Source organism: Coniophora puteana, assembly GCF_000271625.1.
Source record: "Coniophora puteana RWD-64-598 SS2 unplaced genomic scaffold CONPUscaffold_5, whole genome shotgun sequence".
In the NCBI taxonomy this organism is placed as follows: Eukaryota; Fungi; Basidiomycota; class Agaricomycetes; order Boletales; family Coniophoraceae; genus Coniophora; species Coniophora puteana.
Genome location: NW_006913057.1, coordinates 652,110 through 668,333, shown reverse-complemented (window position 1 = coordinate 668,333; position 16,224 = coordinate 652,110). Strand labels below are relative to the sequence as shown.

Here is a 16,224-nt window from a genome sequence, read left to right as displayed (position 1 = left end):
CGTGTTGGGGAACTCAAGAAAGTCAACAGCGCTACTAGTTTACGGGGTCTCTCCGGGAAGTTCCGACACGCGGCTTCATCCAAAGTTGCGATTCCGCGTTTTATTGCAAAGCGCAGTAACAAAAGTCGCGCAGGGGCTGCATAATGACCGGTAGGACTTGGTCGAGCACATGGGTACCTGAGCGGCAACCAATCATGGCGGATGGTTTTTATTTTATTGATCAAATATTGATAGCGTCATTGCTATTGCTAAGTCGTGAGATGAGTAATCGCCATTGTCCTAATTAGTAGAACAATGGCTTCCCTCAACCAATTGCATTATTACCGCACCATCACGTGATCAGTAGTTAAACAGTATATAAAGGCGCTGTACTGAGGTTTGGCCCCTCAGACTTCAGTCTACTCTAATACTACCAAGTATTTATCTAAGAACAACCGTTAGCCTCGGGCTAATAAGATCAAATCTAAGTGAGCTTTTTAATCAAATACGTCTACGACAGATAGCATGGGCAAACAGGAACAGAGTAAGTCGATCTCGAGTCACAGCGCTTTCCCTCTGAGCCAACTCATGTTGCAGTCGAATGCACACAGACTCCAGACCAGCTACGCGACAGTAGAGCAGCTGGTGCCCCAGGCTCTCACCACCACCACTTTGGGATCGGTGACTCCAGCCTCTAGGCATAAGGCCTCCCCGAATCAGGCGAACAGCTCGAGCTCTCAGCAAGCCCAGTCGAGCTTGCCCGCCAGGCCTACTAGGGGTGGAAGATCCAGCGCCTCTCGGAAAGATGAAAACCGGTCAAACGTTCGTCCCCAATCCTGGTATACAAGTACACGGTGCGATCATCCAACCACAGAATGCAGCACCTCATGTCTTGTTGATCGTCGGCAATGCAAGCTCTGCAAGAAGAAGCTGACGCGGCGTCACGCTCAGCAAGTCGTCTGTGATTCATGCTTACAGTTCCAGGTGAAAGGTGAGTATGCGCAACATCCAAAGCAATGCAATGACGGCGTTGGCTTCACCTGGGACGCAAGGTCATGAGACTCAGAGGATCGAGGATGGAAGAGGATGGACGGAATTTCGAGACTTTCGATAGGACAGGAGCGGTCATGGGTATTTGTGAGTTATTGCTTCGCTTTGATAATCTTCTATTGTCCCCGTGTACACTATTCTGCGATGACCTGACGTTTTTTCGGATATTTATCACGTTCATTAGGTGCTCACTCTGTAAAGTATTGTACGCAGAAAGCGGTCTTGTTTCTATTTAACATGTTGGAAACTATACTATACACAATCGCTAACTATCATCAAATGCATATATATCACGTCAAACGTCCGTCTTTATCAAGTCCTACCAAGCTCCTCGACTACTCTTCATGTAAGCTCTAAGCCCGTGTAAGGCTTGTTAATGCTGAAAATCTGGGCGTCGTTCACAGCCTCGGCCGTCAACCCAGCCACCCTCAAAAACAGCGAGCCGTCGATCTGCTCCAGCCCCTCCCACCCACAGTTTGGTGCCATCGTCACCAAGTACCCCGCCGGGCGATCGCCGAACCGCTCCGCGAGGTGCAGCAGCGCGCGGATGAGCTTCGCGTAGTGGTCGTCCTTGGCCACAATCGCGCTCTGCACGTGTGTCGCCCAGGGATTCGCGTTGCCCTCGGTCGCAGCGAGGACCTTGGCGTCGAGCTGCGCGGGCCCCGTGTAGCCCGCGTCGGTGCCTGTGCTGCTACTGAAACCGGCGGGGACGATAAACTCGGCGGCGGCGGTTTCCTTCCAGAACGTGGTGATATCGAGGGGAGGGCGGCTGAACATAAGGTAGTTGGTGAGTGAATTAGCGAGGTACGCGCGGAGGAAGATCTCCTGCGAGCGTTTGGATAGCTCGTATAGGTTCGGGCCGAGGAAGAGGCATGAGGTGACGAGGTGCATGCTGGGTCATGCACACAGATATCAGCGTGCGATTCGTGAAGGGGGACGTGATAAAGACGAAACGCACTTGTAGAAATCGGCCTGCAGGCCCTTGCCTTCGTGGTACCCGGCAACGCCGTATAAGATTACCATGAGCCATTGCAACTCCTTGATCTTGCGATCGAGCTCGCCAGGCTTCGAGAGGTCGATGCTCCATTCGAGCGCATGCTTGAGCATGCGGTCGGTGTTCGCTTCGAACGTGACTTTGATGTTCTCCTGCGGCGTGTTGAACTGCCTCATGACGAAGTCACCCTCGTAGACGAGGTTGAGAACGTCGAAGACGGTCCGGGGGCGCATGACCGTTCAGCGAGGGAAGAAATCATAGGACCCGCAGTTCGACACTATGAGCGTCATAAAGATCCCTGATTATTGAGCAGCACACTCTTGGCGGTACAGTCGACTCTCCAATAACCCATACACGTCGGGAGAAGCCCCAGAGCATGGGTTATTAGAGAGTATGGGATAATAGAATATCTCATAAAATAGGGGCTATAAAGTTGGCAATTTTTATAGATCGTTTTAGTGTATACTACCACAGCACAAGTGTTTCCAATCCGCTGAGATTGATCAGAAGTGATTTAATGGCAGTGTAAACTTTAAGCTCAGCATGTGCAGTATGGCATTCTTCCCGAGGGTCACAGATCTTTCTGGAGTGAATCAGTCGTTGATCAGGAATATGCAGAAAATGGTTGGTAGCATTGCAAGCGGAGAACAAGGGATAACTTCAGCACCAGCCCTGGGTTATTGGAGGTGCAATGTCGGCCATGGCACTGGAGCCTGGAGGTGATTAATTGATTTTCGAACTTTGGGCCGAGAACGTGTTGCAAACATGCTATGAACATGTCAAAGTATTTGCCGCATTGGGCACGTAATACCATATATAGGATATTACCTCCGTTAGAATGACCAAAACCCAGCCAACTTACCCCTTATGGCTTACAAATATGATCTAAAAGCTCCGAAAGTATGGGTTTTGCCCCTCAAAAACGCATGGGGTATGGGATATCGGAAAAATATGGGTTTGAGTGACGATTTTGGTGGGGACCAACTCGGGAGATACCAAAACGCATGGGTTATTGGAGAGTATGGGTTTATAGAACCATGGGTTATTAGAGAGTCGACTGTACATGCAGATCATCGCCGGGGACTAACCACTCGATATCGTTCCTAGCCGGGTAAAAGCTCGCTAGCGATCATGTCCGTGCGTGCTAGTACCAACTTGATGACGAGGAGTTGCCGTGTCTGTCGCATCGCATACATAGTCAGTCGATGTCGTCGGCATGGTGGACGCGTACTGCTGCGGCAGAGGCTTGTCAAGACTAGCTCGGAGTCAATGTGCAATTCGGGATAGTCCGGGTCCGTGGGAAAGACAGGGGTTGGAATAGAGACGACCTGATTGGCCAATATGCTATGTTAAGGTCAGCTCTCCAATACAGTACTGTTAGGTTAGGTCGCCGATTACCCTCGAAGGACACTAGGAGCTAATTTATCCAACAAATCGCTCGCAAGGCCGACGAGCGACGCAGAAAAGCGAGTGTGGCTTGGACAAGGTTTGGAAAGTTCCATGAGCAGTTCAGTCGTGGGAAACGCGTTTTTGACTGCGTTCTACCTCACCAGTTCTTTCACAAGCTCCGTTTTGCTTTCGTGTCTCTCATATAACACTCGCCGAACGTCCACTTCTGCACCACTAGCATCTCTCGAGGGTGTAAACAATGAAAACCCCACATTACTGTGGACACACGCGGTGTCCTGTTGGGTCGCGACCACGGTTTCACCATCATCTGGGGCCTATGCGCAACCGCTTGTCCAATATCTCCCGGAGGCCCGTTTGAGCAACGACCGGTTCTGCGGGCACGACATTGTCACCGGTGTCTCGCTGTTGTTCATAAAAGGATGCGGCGATGAGGACATGAGGGTATTGCGGTAACGTGTAGTGTATCCTAAAGTTAACGCTCACGCTACTCCATAACACTTCCATAACCTCGCCGCCGGTCCGGCTTCAAGCTTCAGGTTTGATCTACATCTAGCCACCTGCATCACGGGTCCCAGGAACATACTCCCCACCTGCAGATAACAGAAATAAACCATCACGAGCTTGCTTGCGTCTAGCACGAACACGATGATGAGCTCGGTCACGGGTGGATGGAGACCTGCTCAGCATATAACCTGCGCCAAGTCAACATCTCGCCCCTTCTCAGCCTCGACCGAACAGCCATGTCAACCGCCACTGAGACTGTCACGCAGACTACAGAGACGCTCGCGAGTCTGTCCTTGAACAAACCCAACGAGGGCGAGAAGAAGGAAGAGTACCGTTATTCCCACCTGCTGCCTCACTTCGACCATCAGCTCAAGTACCCGCCACTCGTTCCGTTCGAGCATGTCGACCCTGGCCTTCGTGCGCTCAAGCACGCAGACCAGCGTGCGTTCCTCAACGGCGCCGATAAGGTCGTGCAGCTGACGCCGAGGCTGGGTACCGAGGTGCGCGGCGTGAACCTGCTCAAGCTCGGCAACGATGGTCGGGACCAACTCGCGCTCGAGGTGAGCTTTAGTGTACCATGCTGCTGGTATATGTTGACGTCACGTTCAGGTCGCGAGGCGAGGTCTCGTCGTGTTCAGGGGTCAGGAGGAGTTCATCGACGCTGGACCCGAGTCATACCTTGAATGGGGACGTTACTTTGGAAGGTAAGTCTGACAGCCAATGCCTAACATTCGACACACTTAGTTTCCCATGCTCATATGCTCGGTTGCCCACTCAGGTTGCACATCCACCCCACCAGCGGCCACCCAAAGAACTACCCCGAGTTCCACCTCGTGTACAAGTACGTCCCATCCACGAGGTCACCTAACACGTGCATCATTACTGACGCTGACCATCCGCCACAGAGACGGAAACTCAGACTTCAACACGATCTACGAAAACAGCATCACCATGACCGGCTGGCACTCCGACGTCTCCTACGAGCTCCAGCCGCCCGGCCTAACCACCTTCTTCCTGCTCGACTTCCCGACCACGGGCGGTGACACCCTCTTCACGTCGCAGGTGTCGACGCTGCACCGACTCTCGCCCCCGTTCGTTGCGTTCCTGCGCACGCTCAGCGCGGTGCATTCCGGCTTCGAGCAGGCGGACCGCTCGCGTGGCGGCGGGCGCGGCGGGGTGGTCAGACGCGAGCCCGTGGAGCACGTACACCCACTGGTCCGCAAGCACCCTGTCACCGGCGAGGAGGCGCTGTACATCAACAAGGGATTCACGAGGCGGATTTTGGGCCTGAAGAAGGAGGAATCAGGTAGGCTCTCATGACGTCATTGCCATTTAAGGCCTAAAGACGTGCTTGCTAACGAACATTCGACAGAGACGCTCCTCAATTTCTTGTTCAGCCACGTCGCCGCGTCTGTAGATCTGCAGGCTAGAGTCAAATGGGAGCCCGGGACCGTCGTCCTGTGGGATAATCGCATCACTGCTCATGTGAGTAAAAGCATCCACCATGGCGGGGATTACATCCGGAGACTCACACTGCATCTCCAGTCCGCGGTTGTAGACTACGCTGAGTCCAATCAGCGCCGCCACGGTCTGCGCATCACGCCGCAGGCCGAGAGGCCCATCCCTGCTCTGGAAGGTCTGCAGATCCCGACGTTGTGAAGGAGGAAGAACGCTACATGATGTTGAAAATGATAGTGTAAGATACATGTATGCATAGATGATCACTATTGTACCATTGAAAACTTATGTTTTGTGTACATGCTTGACTTCCGGATAAAACTTTGGCTGAATTTTGGGGGTCGTGGCCAACGCAGTAATACTGTAATATTAACGCCCAGAGAATTCTCTCCCGTCCGGCAACTACCGAAAGTCTTCAAATTCCGACGGGTTTCGAGGAGCACTTACACATTCGCCACTACTGGGTTCACTCTATACTGCGCTCGCAGGTTTATGAACTCTCAGACACTCTCCTTCAAACATTACATGGCAAAGGAAAGAAAAGACCTACAGCCACTCATGAGGATGAGGGCCCAATAGGCATCCAGCTTAAGGACGCCTCGTGTACGGCCCTGAACTGTCACCATTTTTCTCATGAGCCTCTTTAAAAGTCGGGGCGAAAATTTCGCCTTCCGTCCAATCCTGTTTCAACACCCATGTCCGACTCTCAAAACGCGCGACTCCCTCCTGCTGCTCTTGTCCGCCTCTTCAAACTTCACTTGGCTCTTGTGCGTAGCGAGTATTCTAACTTGCGGATGGCCCCGCCCGAGCGCGACGTTTGGCCACTCCTCCACGTGTGCCGCGAGTGGCGCCGCGTTGCCCTCGCCACACCACATCTCTGGAGGCACGTATCCTTGGCATGGTCGCCTAGGCTTATCTCGGTCGCTATCGCCTTCTCTAGTAACGAAGAACAAAAGGCTCTGTTGACGCTCTATTGCACTGAACATCCTATTCCCTCGCCCGACGATGCGAAGATTGTCGCTCTTTCAGAAGGTCTCTCCCGAGTGAAAGGCATGTTCTTGGTCCGTCGGGATATCTCTCAGGACAATGCCCTCCAGCGTACTCTCTCTCTCCTCAGCTCCTCGCTCGAAACTCTTGTCGTTGTTTCCCTCGAACCGAATCTCCTCCAGCTACCGACACTAACCTCTTTGAGACGCCTATGCGTGAAGGGTTGCGGCATCCGTTTTGTCGATCCAGCGCTGTCCCCCCTGACTCACCTGATCATAGCCGGCGGCTCCGCGTCAAAGCCCGTAGTGACCCTTCGTGATATCCATCGGATGCATCCCGCCTTGACCGTGCTCGAATTATTTGGCTCCATCGCCATGTCCTCCGACACTGAACCTAACCACAGCCTCGAACGAATCCACATGTCGTGCAGCAACCCGTGTCTTCAGCGCATCTCCATTGAGAGTGACCTGCTAACAGCCCAAGCACTCTTCAAACTCATCGACGCTCCACCGACTGTACAACTGCATGCGCGTTGTACTTCCCTTTCTCCATCCGAGGGGCCGCTAGAGATGGACAACCCAATTCTTTTCCTCTCGCTTGTGGATATCATTGCAGAGGAGCGCTGGGTGCCGACGTCACTCGTCACCAGCGTCAGTGAATTGTCTCTCCGCCAGTACCGGACCACCCGAGGCTACGGGCTTGTGGTCTCGTGGGGCCCTCCTGCGCCATCGTCGACGGATCAGAAGCCCGATCTCCGTTTCTCGGTAGACATGAGCTCATTTGTCTCGGAAGGCTCGGTGTATGGTACATTAAACGCCCTAGTCCACGTGCTCCCGTATGACGATTTCCCTGTGGTCCATGTCTCCGGCTTTGACTCACCATCAAGCTACCTTCAGAGGCGGTTGTGGGGACTGTTCAGCTCTGAGAGCAAGATGACTCGGCTGAGCGTCTCTGGCTGCCATTCCAGAGGACTCCTTAATGCTTTCAAACAAGGTCTACCCCGCGCCCCGTCACAGCAACAGCCGAAATCTCCTTTACGACTCCTGTTTTCCAGCTTGTTTTCACGCTCCCCCACAATCACTACGCACGAACCTGCTTCACCATCCAGCCCTGACGGCACATTTGTGCCCTTGCTCACAAACCTTTTCGTTGACGGTTCTATGTAACTTTGGAGCGCTGATAAACGCTCCTTAGTGACGACTTTCGATATGAGAAAAGCTTACAAGCTCGATTCCATGCCCTTACAAAAAGTTCTCGGATAGATCATCAGACGACGTCTAGTAAGGTCCAGTAGAAACCTATAGCTATAATATAACGACTCGTTTCAACATCATCACTGTACCGTCTAGGATTTCCCCAATAAAAATCACATCTACAAGGAAAGATTGCTAAGGGAAAGAAATCTAAGCTAGATTCCATGCCCTTAGCACTCTTTCCGTGAAATAGGAGGGGAAACCTGATATGTTTCTTTGACTCGTTTGCATAACTTACCATATCATGCCAGATTAACGGCGTCAGCGTTATCGACACAAGGAAATAGTGAAGTCGACAAACCTCGCGATCGACGGGGCGTTGTGCTAGATTGATAAGGATCCGTACGGTTACAGAATGGTTTCGATTATCGATGGCGATCTTTGCATGTATCTAGAAGGTTACTAGGTGAGGCAGCCTCCTCATCATGGGTGGAAGAAAAATCAATACCGTCCCGTATTCGCACGGCGACCAGGTGGAGGCCATATACGATTATTGATCTTCAAGTATAGTACGTATGAGGGATGGAATCTAGAAAGGTCAGTGACAGGAAACACAGCAGGTCCGACGTGCAAGGCCTCACCATGGAGAGCACGATCAAGGAAGATACGATAGCGCCATCATCCGCTGCATTCGTGCAATCAACACGAGTAGCGAGAACAGTACTTATATCAAAATTGATGCGAGGATCAGATCTAATGAAAGCATTCAGAGACATGCGCATATACTCACCGCCATGACCTCGTCAGCGCTTATCGTCAACATCTGGTAATGCAGGCGCTTCTTCTACGTTCGCCTACTGCACTACGTTGCATCCTGAAGGTCTCTTCTTGGATCGTCCTTATCCACGCCTCCCGTTCGACGTTCCTCTGAAGTCCTTTCCTAGGGCATATAGATTGTCTCAGAGCTTAGAGAAGGCTAGGAAGGAAACGAGAGGCGTACTGAGCTGGACATGGAAGTGAACTGATGTGATGAGGTCGCTGCTCGCCACGGCACAGCACTGTAGCGCGGAAGGAGAGCTGTTTCCGTATCCTTTCAATCTGTCCAATCAATCATCTCGATTCTCGGACAAAGGTACGCAGCTGCAGCGGCAGAAAGCTCCGCCCGGAAATTACCGGAGGTCGTTCAAAGTCCGACATGTTTCGTCGTCTTCTTCCCTCAAATACTTATCAGTGCTGCGCAGGTGTGTGAGACTCCTCGTCATGTGCAAACGAACTGGACTGTGACTATGTTGGCGACGAATCAATGCATTTCAGGGTGTTTGGATGATTCGCCGCACGGCGTTGTCGAGGCTTAGAGTTCGCGTCATCACGTCCTTTCTCACAGACAGTCTGGATCCCTAGTAGTAGCTTCGCGGCTAACCGATGCCTCATGACATATCCAGCGCCCACACGCACATTTATCCTGTCTCGTGTTTCACCTCAAGAACCCAGCTGCCCCTTTCCGGTGATTTATATAACTTTGGCATAGAGTCGTGTGTTAATCCTGACAGAGATAGACTGCACACTTCTCCGCATTCACCACCACCAGTTCCCTCACACACGGGCTCAGTCTCTTCACTGAACCTTTCCTCTTGCCAGAGGGCTCGAGGACTATCATTTCCATTCACCCCCTACAGATGTCGTCTTATCCCGATGATGCCATTAGCATTCGAAAGCCCTTCAAAGGGCACACCAAACCCGTGCATGGAGTTGCCTACAGCCCAGATGGCACCTTGATTGCGTCAGCCTCCGCGGATACGACAATCCAGATATGGAACTCAAAGACTGGTCTGCTGATCGGAAAGCCTCTGGAGGGTCACAATGGCCCGGTCAGCTCCGTCGATTTCTCTCCCGATGGCCACCATATACTCAGCGGATCACTGGACAAAACCCTTCGCGTTTGGGATATTTCGACGCAGACGTGTGTCTGGGGGCCGATGAAGGCATGTAAACAGTTCATCTCTGCAGCTTATTACTCCCCGGATGGAGACCTCATCGCTAGCACGTCTGAGGAGCAGTCAGTACGGCTTTGGGACGCAAGATTGGGGGAGTCCTCCAAGACTCTGCAGCACCAAGGGGGAATGGTTAGACGTGCAATCTTTTCCCCCTGCGGAAGACGGATCGCAACCGCTTGCAACGATAAACTGGTACGGGTATGGGACACCGCCTCATGCCAGCTTGTTTTCCCGCCGCTCGTTGGGCACAAGTCGGAGGTATGGGCGATAGCGTATTCTCCTGACGGTCTCTTGCTAGCAAGCGGGGGTCGGGACTGGACCATCCGTTTGTGGAATGCCCAAACTGGTACTCTAATCAAAGGCCCTTTGAAGGGACACCAAATTGGTTTATCCGACCTCGCGTTTACGCCCGACGGACAGACGCTTATCAGCATGTCACGTAGAAGTTTACGCGCTTGGAATCCACTGACAGGCGACTGTCTTTGGGGTCCTAAATATAGCGACACGATCCTCTGGCGCATCTCCATTTCTCCGACGCATCCTACCGTCGTACACGGAAGAGGTCCTGAACTGTGGACTCGAAGGATAGTTTCTGGTGGACTCGCTCTTCCCGAAGTAAGCGAGCCAATTATCTATTTTATGTCGTACTCAATTTATCTCTGTGACCAGGGGCTTGATTCGACGCCTTCCAAAGGAGACCTGTACGAGTCCCTCGTTCTGTTGAAGACATTTAGTAACGCTAAAATAATGCAGAATGTTTACACAGTGGGGCTCGACATCACTAGCATGGTTTCCAGACGGATCGCACTTTGCAAGCGCGGGAGAAGACCACATTATCAGAGTATGGAACGCGAAAACGGGGGAAGGATCGATCGACGCTTTAGCCCATCACACCGACAGCGTCACCTCTATCGACATCTCTCCCACGGGATCAATGTTGGCTAGCAGCTCTCAAGATCGGAATATTTGTCTCTGGAGTTTGGATACCAAGACGCTCGCCGCAGATCCTATGATCGGCCACACCAAAGAAATCACAGTTATCAAGTTCACTCCCGATGGTTTCCATCTCATCAGCGCTAGTACCGATCGCACAATACGTGTATGGGACGTACAGGCTGCCGCTTTGCTTCACGTCATTAAAGGACACAAGGGCGCTATCTACTCTCTCAGCGTTGATACAGGCAGCTCAAAGCTGGCAAGCGGGTCAGAAGACGGAACGGTGCGCGTTTGGGATATCCAAACGGGCTCTGTGATAGCGGGGCCGTTCGGGCACGATGATGACGTGCTGTCGGTTTGTTGGTCCCCCGATGGAGACTCTATACTCACTAGCTCAGAAAATACTGCGCGGGTATGGAGCGTCTTCAAGGGCGAGCAACTCCTCACCGTCAATCATGAGACTCCTGTGCGCTGTGTACAGTACGCCCCCGATTCTCAGACATTCTTGAGTGTCGTAGACCGCAAGATTTCCATATGCGACGCAATAACTGGCGAGCACGTCCGGTCTCTCGGGCACGACGACGAAGTCTGTAGTGCTTCCTTTTCTCGGGATGGGTCACGGGTTGCAAGCGGGACTCAGGATGGGTACATCCACGTGTGGGATGCTAAAAGTGGAAAGCGGCTCTTGGGCAAAGTGCGTTTTACATCCACACAACATGAACCAGGCCACATAAATTGATCGTCTTTAGGGTGTGGATGACAATTGCGAAGAAGGTCACTCTATCCAGGGTAATAGAGGGAACGATCGAGAGGTAGGAGATCAGTATTATCCCAGAATATACGGACGCTGAAGGCGTGTCCTTAAGCAGCGATATTACGAATCTGACGAAAGCGTCATGAACGTGAGCCATGCTGCCCTTCGAATATTTAGCTTTGAATCCGATTAAGTGTATATACAGTTTTCACTGACTCGTCGACGACGAGGCCCAGTCGACAGTAACAGGCATCAATTCGACGTTCAGAATGAAGGGTTTTCTCTTCAAAACGAGACGACACACGTGGATGTGAACAGTACACGTAAAGGCCGTGGCATAACTTCCGCTCTCAAAAAACTCTTTCGGTTTTCCCGTCGTCATCACGCACGAATTGACAATGATAGCCAGCGCTCCAGAGGGGTCTCCTCAAACCTTTCAAACCTTCGCCTGTCCAACATGCGTCATGGTGAAGCTGTATCTGTTGCTCGAACCAGAGAGGTACGGATTACATATTTACCTCTCTACTATCGTCGTGTATCCCACTGATAATTCTGATAATACAGCTTCTTTATCACGCTCCCGAAATTAATGGAATAGACGAATCCAGCTCGGATAGCACAGAAGAGCATGTTGGGGTCGCTTCCGAGCGTAGGCAACCCGGAACTCCGCCAGCTACCCCTCATGATCAAGATCGCGCGCTATCCACGGAAGAATTCGGTTTGGGTTTTTGCATCCCTTGCAAAGTAAGATGGACGCGTGCATCACGACGATTGGAAAGAGTGTGAGGTCATGTCAGAGGATTTCAAGAGTTAAAGTTCCACAGCCTCTTTTACTAAGCGACTTATTAGCTGAAAGGAGGCTTTTTGCAATGACGTTGACAACTAGAAGCGCACGCTTACATGCACAAATAAATGGTTATTATTTTGAGCGAGCGAGGATATGTTTCAAATAATTTTGGACTTATGTTGTGGATCCTAAAGATATATACCCTCTCCATTGAAGGCCGAAGTCCTCTGTCTGTGCTCGAGGTCACGAACGCTAAGTCTAGTCAGGGGTGGTGGCCCATCCGGCGAGTGCCGTGAATTATTCAACGTCCGACAGGTCTCGGGGACGTTTTGCATTTTTATTGTCTCTTTCGCTCAAGCCTTCAAAGTTTCACTGGTGCACTAGCTTATCAGGCTCGCCGGCAAATCGATTGTCTCTCTGCAGCTCATGACACAGACGCATGTATCCTAGGCTTATGCACTGGTGATGGTAATGGACATCTACAAGATTTTCGCCACTTGCAGTATTCGTCTCGGTTACAAACGCATACAAAAAGGTCAAAGGTGAAAATTTCGTCTTTCCATTGTTCAGTTCTCAACGCCCATGGCAGACTGTCGGAACGTACAGCTCCCTCCGTCCTTTCTCGTCTCCGTCTTTGAACTTCTCCTGGCTCCTCATTTCACGGGTCATTCAGACTTCGACAAGCCCACACCCAAGTATGCCATACGGAATCTTCTGCACGTCTGCCAGAATTGGCGCAATGCAGCCACAGCGGCACCGCACCTCTGGAGGAACGTATCGTTGTCCTGGTCGCCCGAGCTAATCTCCGGCGTTGTCACATGGTCTGGTGCAGAGGATCTGGCGCTCTACTGCACTGAGCACCCTAGCCCATCGCCTGAGAATCCAAAGGTTGTCGCATTACTCGAGGGAATCCATCGCATTGACACCAAATTTCTGACTCGTTGCGATGACGCTGACGATGGCGCGCTCGGGCGTACGCTCTCACTGATGACCTCACTTCACACTCTTGACGTCCGTTCGCTCGTCCCAAGTCCTTTCCACCTACCGACGATCCGTCGTCTGCGACACCTTCATATGAGGGGTTGCGGGGTACGCTTTGATGATCTAGCTTCATGCCGGGTGACTCATCTGACCATCGATCGCGATTCTCGGCCAAACCCAGTCATGACTCTTGAGGATCTCCATCGGCTTCCCAGTGCCTTGGCCGTGCTCAGGCTGATCGCTTCCACCACCATTTCCGCCGACGTTGACCCAGACAATGCTGCCAACTGGATCCCAGTGTTGGAAATTTACCCCCATCTTGAGCACATATACCTCGAAGGCGATCTCCAGACGTGTTGTACCTTCTTCAGGATCATCGGCTATATGACGGTTGCGCAGCTCCACTTGCGCTGCCGCTCTCTTTCCCCGTCCGACGGCCCGCTAGACGCGGCCTCTCCAGACCATATCCTCGCTCTCATTCACGGCATCTCCGACAGATTCTGGAAGCCGACACCACTCGTCCTCGACAAATGCGAGTTATCTATTTGCCAGTATCAAACAGCCAGCGGATATAAGTATCATGGGGCGCCCGTTGGTTCACGTCTGTGAAGTGTGGTCACGATCTTCGCTTCTCCGTCGATCTCAGCTCTTTCGTCTCGGAGGATTCCGTGTGTGATACCCTGGAAGTGCTAACCCCGACCCTTCCCTACGAAAAGTTTCCGGTGGTCCACATCGCCGGTTTTGGCTTGACGTCGATCAACAATATCCAAAGGCGACTTTGGGCTCTGTTTAACCACAGTCATATGACACGCCTTACTGTCACGAATTGCGATCCTCAAGGACTTGTGGCCATGCTCGGGCAAGGTCTTCTAGTCAACTCTGTACCTCCGCCATTTACGGTAGAAGATAGCCGTGTATGTAATGGAGGTGAGTAGTTCCTCCTAACACTTACATTCTCTTATGCTGACGGCTTGCTCTAGCCAAGATGGCCCATCATAGGTTTGCAGTGCTGCTGGATGAGCTCTGGGTCTATATGCCCATAGCGGCTTATGGTAACGACAACCTTGGCTTGATCCAGTCAGTCATACTAGTGAAAGAGGCAAACGACCTCCCGTTGAGATCCCTAAAGGACTTGATAGAATAGCGGACAGATCATCGTATCTATGCCGCCCTAACGTGCTGATATGCAACAAAATCGATAAATTTTACTCTCTTTGGCTCGTCGAACGAATTTGAATTGAATTGAATTGAATTGAATGATCATTTCAATGTCATGAGGGCGATAAGCCCTATGACGGACAGTACTACGCTGAATACATGCAATGGACTAGCTAAGCGAATCATGCTTACACGTGCCCGACACCCAACAGGGTGTGGACACCATGCCCCCGAGCCAACGAAACCAAAGAGGAGGTAAAAAGTTGACAATCGCCCCCGAGTGGAGTACTGGTCCCGTTGTCTCTGTCATAGTGTAACAGGATGAGCGCCCCGGCGAAGCGGCATGCGGCTTAGGCTGTAAACTCCCCCTGTTGGATATCACCATGTGTCTGTCGGAAGACTCGTCGATTGATATAGCCCGTGCTCGATATCAAGGGAAAGTGCTAAGGGAAAACAACGGAGTCCCGTTGAAATCCCTAAGCAATTTGCCTCGGGACGTGTCTCGGTATCGCTATCGTGGAAGCAGAACATCTGTGCAGCTGAAGCGCGTCTAATAGACCATTAGTAGTAGATAGATCGTGAGGAATGAAGTAATCAGGTAGAAAAGTTGTGACAGCATTCGATTGGTTGGGGATGCTTGAGTGGTTGCGAACCGCGACCGGCCGAGTAGACTGTTTAAGCCCAGAGCTACGTGAGTTGATGACAATGGAACTTACCAGAGTGCCTGGCTCCTGGCTGAGCCATATCTCGCCTCCCCAACAAACAATCGCTGAGGGATATTAAACAGTGGCATCTGCACATCATTACCTATCCCGATCTCCCGATGAATGTTATTAGCTCGGTGCAGAAAGGACATTGGTTCAATCTGAATCATCCCGATGTCAGCACGGAGTGCGAACGGCGTACCACGACATCATAAACAGGCAGCGTCAGCGCTGATGAAAGAAGATGGCAAATGGGACAGTGGAGTCTACAGGTCCAAGTTGAAACCGACTCATGGCGAATCGGTAGGGTAGCTCGATCATAAATGCATAAGGTCACGGATGCTTCAGTCGAAGGGCGCAGACAACGCTGCTGCTGTCCAAGCCGCCTTCTACGCGGAACCGGGACCATCGCAACATCACGCCTTGCGCTTCCGCGAGAACGCCATCCGATTTCTGGATGCACAACCCTCACACCACCTCACACTCGAATGGACACCGGGCCACAAGGGCATACAAGGCAACGAAAGGGCCGACGAACTGGCCAAAGAGGGGACAGAACTCCGACCTGAGCACGACATGCCGACGTTCACTGCGATGCGACGCCTGGCAAAAGAAGCGACCATCGCCACATGGAAATGCCTCTGGCAGGCAAAACTCAACAGAGAAGACGGCCGGTTCCGCATAGCCAACCGCTTCCCCCCCACCCTCAAACCCCGACCCCATTTCATTGAAAACGACCGCGACATCTACGGACGGATGCTGCAGATTCGCACTGGCCACTGTTTCGCCGGCGAATACTACGCGTCCTTCGTCCCTTCGGAACCGCGCTCATGCCCATGCGGAGCACCATACCAGACCCGATCGCACATTCTCGAACACTGTCCAATAAACGATCACGCACGGCACCTCCTGCACGAACCGGGCAAGGACATCGCCCTTACAGACGTTCTGGGCACCAAGAAGGGACTCAAAGGCCTCGCCAAATTCCTAAAGAAAACCAAAGCCTTCCGGAAGGCCACCAGCACTACCGAGGAGGATGATGAGGACCCTTTTGCCACACCTTAGACGCTCTCCGTATCCAGAGGAGCACTCGCAGATTTAGATTTCTCCTTTTCCCCCTCTCCTTTTCTCTATGTTACATACGTCTCGGATCCTTACTAGTACATATGTCCCCCCTCGCATCGTAATACGCCAGACGCAGATGGCCAAACCGCCGATATCATAATATACCCCACAACTACAAGAGTACCTACATAGCATACTACTTCTCTACATCGATACAACTTCATACTAGCACCCGACTACCTTACACCTTCACCTAGCCGCTACTTAATG

The 16,224-nt window shown here is 51.9% G+C and overlaps 6 protein-coding genes across 6 annotated transcripts; 5 read left to right on the top strand and 1 right to left on the bottom strand.

The window, feature by feature from the left end:
- Positions 1-1,371: 1,371 nt before the first annotated feature.
- Positions 1,372-2,244, bottom strand: CONPUDRAFT_122359 (uncharacterized protein; the record flags this gene model as incomplete). Its single annotated transcript, XM_007769538.1, has 2 exons — positions 1,988-2,244; positions 1,372-1,921 (listed from the first exon to the last, which is right to left on the bottom strand). Exons 1-2 carry the CDS (start codon positions 2,197-2,199, stop codon positions 1,372-1,374), a joined length of 762 nt encoding a protein of 253 aa, XP_007767728.1. The 5' UTR covers positions 2,200-2,244.
- Positions 2,245-4,173: 1,929 nt separating this feature from the next.
- Positions 4,174-5,596, top strand: CONPUDRAFT_152760 (TauD-domain-containing protein; the record flags this gene model as incomplete). Its single annotated transcript, XM_007769536.1, has 6 exons — positions 4,174-4,497; positions 4,547-4,641; positions 4,716-4,778; positions 4,843-5,243; positions 5,310-5,422; positions 5,483-5,596. 6 exons carry the CDS (start codon positions 4,174-4,176, stop codon positions 5,594-5,596), a joined length of 1,110 nt encoding a protein of 369 aa, XP_007767726.1.
- Positions 5,597-6,090: 494 nt separating this feature from the next.
- Positions 6,091-7,548, top strand: CONPUDRAFT_152759 (uncharacterized protein; the record flags this gene model as incomplete). Its single annotated transcript, XM_007769535.1, has 1 exon — positions 6,091-7,548. One exon carries the CDS (start codon positions 6,091-6,093, stop codon positions 7,546-7,548), a length of 1,458 nt encoding a protein of 485 aa, XP_007767725.1.
- A 1,703-nt stretch (positions 7,549-9,251) lies between these two features.
- Positions 9,252-11,452, top strand: CONPUDRAFT_152758 (WD40 repeat-like protein; the record flags this gene model as incomplete). Its single annotated transcript, XM_007769534.1, has 5 exons — positions 9,252-10,184; positions 10,239-10,270; positions 10,323-11,199; positions 11,255-11,317; positions 11,375-11,452. 5 exons carry the CDS (start codon positions 9,252-9,254, stop codon positions 11,450-11,452), a joined length of 1,983 nt encoding a protein of 660 aa, XP_007767724.1.
- A 1,176-nt stretch (positions 11,453-12,628) lies between these two features.
- Positions 12,629-13,636, top strand: CONPUDRAFT_152757 (uncharacterized protein; the record flags this gene model as incomplete). The annotated part of the gene is made up of 1 exon (XM_007769533.1): positions 12,629-13,636. The coding sequence occupies one exon, from the start codon at positions 12,629-12,631 to the stop codon at positions 13,634-13,636; it is 1,008 nt and encodes a 335-aa protein (XP_007767723.1).
- A 1,610-nt stretch (positions 13,637-15,246) lies between these two features.
- On the top strand, positions 15,247-15,903 carry CONPUDRAFT_102575 (uncharacterized protein; the record flags this gene model as incomplete). The annotated part of the gene is made up of 1 exon (XM_007769532.1): positions 15,247-15,903. A coding segment is annotated over exon 1 (438 nt), but the record flags the coding sequence as incomplete, so codon positions are not given.
- Positions 15,904-16,224: the final 321 nt, after the last annotated feature.